The sequence below is a fragment of the Sesamum indicum genome, linkage group LG6, assembly GCF_026168435.1.
Source record: "Sesamum indicum cultivar Baizhima isolate 11 linkage group LG6, ASM2616843v1, whole genome shotgun sequence".
Classification (NCBI taxonomy): Eukaryota; Viridiplantae; Streptophyta; class Magnoliopsida; order Lamiales; family Pedaliaceae; genus Sesamum; species Sesamum indicum.
Genome location: NC_142662.1, coordinates 24,473,595 through 24,481,194, shown reverse-complemented (window position 1 = coordinate 24,481,194; position 7,600 = coordinate 24,473,595). Strand labels below are relative to the sequence as shown.

General features: G+C 33.0%; 1 protein-coding gene across 1 annotated transcript; it reads right to left on the bottom strand.

Moving 5' to 3' along the window:
• Nucleotides 1-5,185: 5,185 nt before the first annotated feature.
• On the bottom strand, nucleotides 5,186-6,778 carry LOC105163556 (serine/threonine-protein kinase UCNL). Its single transcript, XM_088881164.1, has one exon. It carries the CDS (start codon nucleotides 6,649-6,651, stop codon nucleotides 5,419-5,421), a length of 1,233 nt encoding a protein of 410 aa, XP_088737290.1. The 5' UTR covers nucleotides 6,652-6,778; the 3' UTR covers nucleotides 5,186-5,418.
• Between the last annotated feature and the right edge of the window lie 822 nt (nucleotides 6,779-7,600).

Below are 7,600 nucleotides of genomic sequence, written 5' to 3'. Positions count from 1 at the left end.
CTTGATGTTGGTTTGAGGGTCCTCCTTTGTTTTCTCTGATTTAAGGCCCTCGTGCGGTTTTCATATTTCGTAAATCATATTGCATCCCAGAACAAGTTCAACTTATAGAACATATGATATTGTAATCAAATATGTTTAGTACTCCTGGAGAAATACATGGCATTTTCTACATCATTTCTAATTGCTTCTGGAGTCTGCTTTGTTGTTTAGGTTGTGTCGGTATCAGTTTCCGGTGCTGTTCTTTAATTTACTCAGACAGGTTTTAGTTAGAAGTAAGTGGTGAAGTTATTATTGTTTCCTAAGCAACTAAACGACATGACGTTTTTCTAAGCTCATGTTACTCTCTGAAAACATTGCTCGAAGCCATTTCTGCCTAATTAATCCACTGTAAGAGTTGTCTCTCAGGTTCATTGTATTCGTCTGAGGTTCACACACCCGACAAGCAAGCATAAGCACCGGCAAATCCTTTGAACTAGATTCATCGACCTGGACAAATCCTTTTAACCAGATTGATCGACTTGGACGTCAGGTTTAACTTGTCATGTGCCTGTAGCTTTCGAGATGTCATAGATCACCGGTTTTTTCTCTTTGGGTAAGCCTGTTTTGTAAACATAAGGACAATGAAAACCGAGTTAAGAGTAATGGCTCGAGACCCACATGTGGGTACTATGTTTCTTGTTTGTTTCCAGCAGCGAACCGGGAGAGAAGGCAGGCGAAGAGGAAAACAAAAGAAGATCAAGTCATTTGAAAGAAGAGAAAACAGCCAGCTTTAGCGTCAATGGTGCTTGTTAGCTAACGGGGGCCAATGCCCTGTAATAGAAGTCTAGAAAAGACCTATAGACGAGCGAGACAAATAATCTATTATCGGTTAAGAAGACTTATCGATTTGAAAAATTCTCACTCAAATCAGATTTGGTTGAACATAACTAATCAAAAAATTTAATATACTTACCATGTGATTGTTTATCAATCACACAATAAACATATTGTATTTGCCATGTGATTAGTTTAGACTCGATCAAATCGGCCAATACTATTACGAGAAAAATAATACTTTCTATGTTATCGTCAAATATACCTCAAATATGAAGAAGCTATTCAAATAGGCCAAAAAACTGCACACATTTGTTGGATAGTTCTCACTCTAATTGTGACTCGTTTGCAGGTTTTTGTAAGAGACGATCCTGAAACCCTAATTGGCACCTACGCTTATTGGTTAGTACCTCCCATCCGAGCCGGATCAAATTGACAGGGCCAATAATTAATCTCGATATTGACAAATGAATTGACAAAGGAGAGGTTCATGAGAAAAAGTATAGATACAAATGAACAAACATGGCCAAAATCAGTAGACAAATTAACGGCACAATTATACTCATTAGGCCCTATTTATAATGATTAGTTGAACAGTAGTGTATGTAGAGTGTTTGATTGGTTGAGTACCTATGTACCTAATTCCATGACAAAACACTTGCAAACAAATACGACAAAAAATTCAATTTGTTTTGTAATGAGCTGCAATAAAATGCATGATCTCATAGCAAATACTAAGACAAGTAGTAGGCAAGTGGCAGAATAAGAGTAATCAATCGCATACATACAAAGCAATCGAATTGATCCAGAGTTGACAAAATTTTTGTATATCCACCAAAATTACAAACAAACTTTACCACAGAAAAAACTTCACATCAAACTAAGAATATCTAATTTGTAGGAGTTATTAGTGAGAGGTTTAATGTAGTAGATTAATCGTCTTGTTGTCTGCTTGCATTTATAACGAATCTGTTTATATTCGATATTTTTTATTTTTATCTGCTTGTATGGGATTTTTTAATTGGTCGTAAAATTATGAATTTGTCCAAATTTGAATTAATTATACGATAAGTGTGATACATTTATTGTATAGAAGTACAAATTAAAAAAAAAAAAAGAATTGATCAATTATATTAAATACTTTATATTTATTATATAATCTGTTTGATTTAATTAAATCTAATTTGAATGTGAGTGAGTGAGAGTAGTTGGTTCATAATCACGTGACGTCAACACCCATTCTTACTATTCCCTCTCAAACACTCTCACCTTTGGAGGGAACCCCCACTTTATATGGGATGGGACCCATCTCTGTCGGACCTAATAACAAATCTGTAAATATAATTATACTCTCCATTTTTTAGATTTGGTGTCATGACACACGTAAATTTATATATAAGATTTATTTTATTTGTATTAAGTTCATTAAAAATATGGATAATTTTTTATTTAATTTTTTTATTATTATAAATAAATTTGATGGATTTTAAATAATAAAATACTTATTTTTTATATATAAATAATATTAAAAATATGTAAGTATAAAAATTTATATATTATTATATTACATTTTAAGAATAATATAATTATCCATATATGTATATATATATATATGTTAGGAGAAAATAGAACAATATAAAAGTTAGGAGAGGGTGTTTAATAAAAGCAATTATGAGGTCCCCATGGCAAAGCTATGCCACTTTATTAGTTTTACTGCACACGGATGCTCTTTCACTTTCACCACCTTCCCTCTCTTTTCTTTCCTCTCTATATATATTCTAACATATTTCTGTGCGTACATATAATAAATACTATTTTTATATTTTAAAATATATGATAAATAAATATAAAATATAAATTAATACATTATATTAATAAAAAAATATCAATTAATATAAATTTTAAAAAGTTGGATATGTAAATTAATTTTTTTATCATAAAGGATATTTTTGACTTCACAAAAAATTAATACTACGGTGTCATTATAGAGAGATTTTTTTTTAATATTAGTATAGATATATCATTTCCCCCACATTGTCTTTTTTCTTTCTCTTTTTTTTGGTTTCTTTTATTATTATTAACTTTTCAATTCCACCTATGAATAATTTTAAAAGATTTTGAAATCTTGAATGTTTAATAATCACTATCTTGTAAGTGTATGGTGAATTTCATACATGTTTTGGGACGTCTAAAATTGGCCGGTTTAACTACAACCATCCATTTATAGTCAGACAAAATCGATGTGAAAGTTTAAGTTTTGACAATAATCAATCAAAATTCACTATGATTTTATCAGTACTTGCCACAATTATATTTTGGCCTCATTTATAAAATAACGATTAATAATCATTACACAACTGTAATTAATTAGTATGCATTCGCATATTTTTGATTCTATGAATACCTAGATATAAAAAGTGGCATGTGCGCATTGTAATCCCTATGTGAATGAAGAGAATTGCACTATTTTATTCTAAGGATGAATGTTAGAACCAATTCCCATGTAGAGGAAGTAATTTAAGGTATGGAACAAGAAATGCAACAAAAGTACATACGAAATGGGCTTTAAGGTTATTAACATTGAATGCCATATATATATACCCCACTAGGGAATCCCATTTATTTGTGTCCAATTAATTAAGAGTAGAGTTACTATTATTTGCTACAAAAGAAATTGAAAAATAGGGTTAAATGGCATCTCCATAGATTTACAAAAAATGACTGCTTGTGCATTATATGTGTTGATCAGAGTTTTTACAGTTTATAAATTATCGTTAAGAATCAAGACTCATTATCGTACAGATCATGAAATAGCTAAATCTTAGTAAGATTTGAAAATTATATTGTAGATATAACAATATTAAACCTTTAATTCACCACTAGATCATAATAATTCATAATTGAGAGCATCATATATATATATATATAGGTAGAGTTAAAATTGTGCACAAGTATTTGAGAAAAATGTAGTGCATGGAAAAGAGATGAATGAAATTTGGAGAGAGCGTAATTGAAGAGAAATAGTAAAGTAATGTAAAGATAGGAAGGAAGGCAGAGGCACAGCTTTTAAGCACAAGTAGTTAATGATTCCTACGTTTCAGTAATAAAAACCCCTATACCTAATACAATGGACCACTACTACATACGTACAGCCGCAGGTATCCCATCTATGTACTGCCCATAAAATTACAACATATACTGTCAAATATTATATATATAACTATTTCGATTTTGTCTGAAAACGCCTATTTTCAATATACATATACTTTTAGGGTTTTTTTTGGCTTGTATCATAGCTTAAAATATGATATAACATATATATATATATGGTGAATTCTCTAATTCCAAGGTATGTTATCTGATTTTGATCGAACCTATATAGTAAAAGTAGTTCATTTTTATGCGGGTTGATATGGAAGTATATTGTTTTTCTAAGGGTGATTTGTTTTGTACACTTACGAATCAAATCGTATTCCACTCTAGAAACTAGCAATTACATATATTTATTTTTAAAAACGTTGTTCCGAATTTTTAATACAACAACAATGATATTTAAACACATCAAATTGATAGATAATGTATAACTATAATTGCACTTGTTACTTGATTATTCATTATTTTTTAAAATAGTATACACCAAGTACACGATAAATATGTTACATTCTTTACATGATTAACTTCAACTCAGTGGAATTTGATTCGGATAAAATTCCCACTTGGGTAGTTGTTTTCTTCTTTGAGAATCAAGAAAAGGATCCCAAAATGGGGAAAAAGGGGATAGATTTCTCCAATAAAATCATCATAATTTTGCTAATTAACAAAATAGTTTATTATCCAAATTGTAATCCACTAACATAAGAATAAGAATAACAATATAATTATTATATATGATGAAAAATTAAAGAGAAATGGGAGACAAATAGGTCATCATCCTTCAAATTTGTCATGATTAGGGCTTCCTCAAATTATGTAATTACAAGATTTGAACATTTCCTTGCTTCTTTTTGCATCTTTATTACAAATACCTTAATTCACACCCAAAACAGCACACATACCTTCTCCATTCATCAAAAAAGAGGTAAACACACATTCTATCTTACTTTCGTGCCATATATTAGTGTAATATTTAATATATTTTTATTTAAATTTATAATTTAATTAGATTTATTTTTTATAAATATTGCCAATCATATATTAACGTATCATGAATCAATATGTGATAGAAAATTCACGAAAAAATTTTAAAAATAAAAAAGAATTGATTTTTTAACAGTAAAAAACAAAAGAAATATTCTTTGCGTATAAATAAATAAATAAAAGCAATGAGTTGTACAGAATGAAAAATTCGAAAGCGCCCAAAAATCTTGGCCTATGATTTCAAGCAGCTTTTTTATTCCCATACGGTGGCTAGTGTATACCACGCGCCGGCGTGTTGCGCGTATACCGATCAGTTATGATTACAGATCTGTATCTCTTAATAACTGAGACCTAATAATCTTGATTGATTAACGCCGATCTTCAACTCCTATCCTTATTTTATTTACAATCATCTGAGTAATTAGATTAAACTTGAAAAAAGATTAGATCAGACCCTTTACACGTGCGTCAGAACTCCGGTAATGAGACGTTATTTCGACATTCATCAAGCGACGGCGACCACAGCGGCGAAGCCGGCAGCTTTAGCTTCTGAAAGTACTCCCGTATATCAATCCCACCCTCCGTAATCTCGATGTCGTCCCTTGACGGCAAGAACGGCGGCCGTAAAACTTCCGTCAGCAAATCCCACCTCAACCCCCGGAAGAACTCGTGCTCCTTAATCTCGGACGCGCCCCTGCGGTACCCCAGGCGGCGCGTTGGGTCCTTGTCCAGCAACTTCCCTATCAAGTCTGTTAGTGCATTGGGTTTTCCGATGAATTCTGGCTCCGCCAATAGTATTTTCCTGAACGTCTCCTTCCGATTCTTCCCCTTAAACGGTGTCGTCCCGTACAGCATTTCGTAGCATAGAACTCCTAGAGCCCACCAGTCGACGGCGAATTCATGACCATCACCTCGTATAACCTCCGGAGCCACGTATTCCTCAGTGCCCACGAAAGAATTCGAGCGCTCGTTTGTTGAAAAATCGTTGGGATTTCTCCGGCTAACGGGAGAAACACGTGCGCTTTTTGCTTTCTTCAACCCCTTCTTGTTGTGGAAAGCGTGGTTTCCTCCTCCTCTTTTTGGAACTACGAAGCGCGTGATCTTTCTATTCATCGGCGGATGCTTCACCGGCTTTTCTTCCTCAGGATCGGAATGAAAGTTCGGATAACCGGATTTTCTCGGGACCAAGTCACGTGACAAGTCGAAGTCCGTCAGCGTCACATGACCAGACTGTTGCACGAGGATGTTTTCCGGCTTGAGGTCTCTGTAAACAATGCCTCGCTCATGGAGGTGTTGGAGAGCGCAGATGATTTCAGCCAAGTAGAAGCGAATGACTGCCGGAGAGAAAACGTGGTCGTTTTGGCGGTAGCGGAGCACGTTGAGGTCACCGCCTGGGCAGAAGGGGATGGCCCAGTAAATGAACTCTTGAGTCTCCGAGGATCCAATGAGGTGGGGCAGAAAGGGGTGAGAGGCGGCAGCGGAGAGACGGCTGAGGACGGAGATTTCGTGGCGGGCTCGGCGGTCGGCGTGGTGATGGAGGGATGATGACTTCTCCACCACCTTGAGGGCGAAGGGTTGGTGGCGGGAGTTGTCGTAGACGAGGAATACTGTTCCGGTGGCACCTTTGCCGAGTACTTTGATGGCACGGAGGTTGTCTATATGGAGCTCCGGCGGCGGAGTATTATGGCTATCCCTATCCATATTGTATTTCTCTTTCTGGAACAAACAGAGAATGGTAATGTGTCGATGATAACAAGTAGGATAGACACAGGATATATATATATATATATGTATGTATGTGTGTATGTATACAGTATACACACGCGCGCGCACAAACAGATAAGAGGGAGAGAAGGGGGTTGCATATGTCTATGTCTATTACTATGAAAGAGTCACGTAGGTTAACGCAGTACTCCGAGTTCGTTACATTTACCTGTCTGTATCTTTTGCCACATTAATTTTTTTGAGGACAATTATATTCAGATTTGATGTAATAAATATATAATTTTTTTATAATTTTAAAACATATATCTAATATTTTATTTTTATCTAACAAATTATTCATTTTATTTAGCAAAAAGTTAAGAAAAAATTCATATTTACCTCTATTTGACTTATTATTGATCTATTGCAAGTACTTTTTTTCTGATTAAATTATTACTATACGCATTCACACGCTAATGCATGTGAGGAATTATATATATATATATATATTCACCCTTATAAGTGTATTTTGATTTGAAAAAAATAATTTGATATGTAATTGATCAATAATAAGTCAATCGATGATAATTATGAATGTTTATTTAATTTTTTAATATTAATAAATTAGGTGAATTTTAACTAACGGATAAATCTATTTGTTAGACAAAAACAAATGTTAAGAATACAAAATGTAATTTTTTGAATAACAAAAAATCAACGTATAATTATACTAAAATTCAAGGGAGAACGTTGTAATATTTCAATTTTTAATATAACCGTTACATTTTTTGGTTTATTATACATATCATGTATTATTCGAAAATATAAAATAAATAACATTATCTTTACATTTGTGAGGCGTATTGTATATGCTTAAACGTAATAAAACTATATAATAGAATTTTAAAATAAAATTTCAATTCATAATAATTGTGTGCACCCAAAA

Coding starts and splice junctions, on each gene's coding strand:
- LOC105163556 (XM_088881164.1), bottom strand. CDS start 6,651: ATGGATAGGGATAGCCATAATACTCCGCCGCCGGAGCTCCATATAGAC.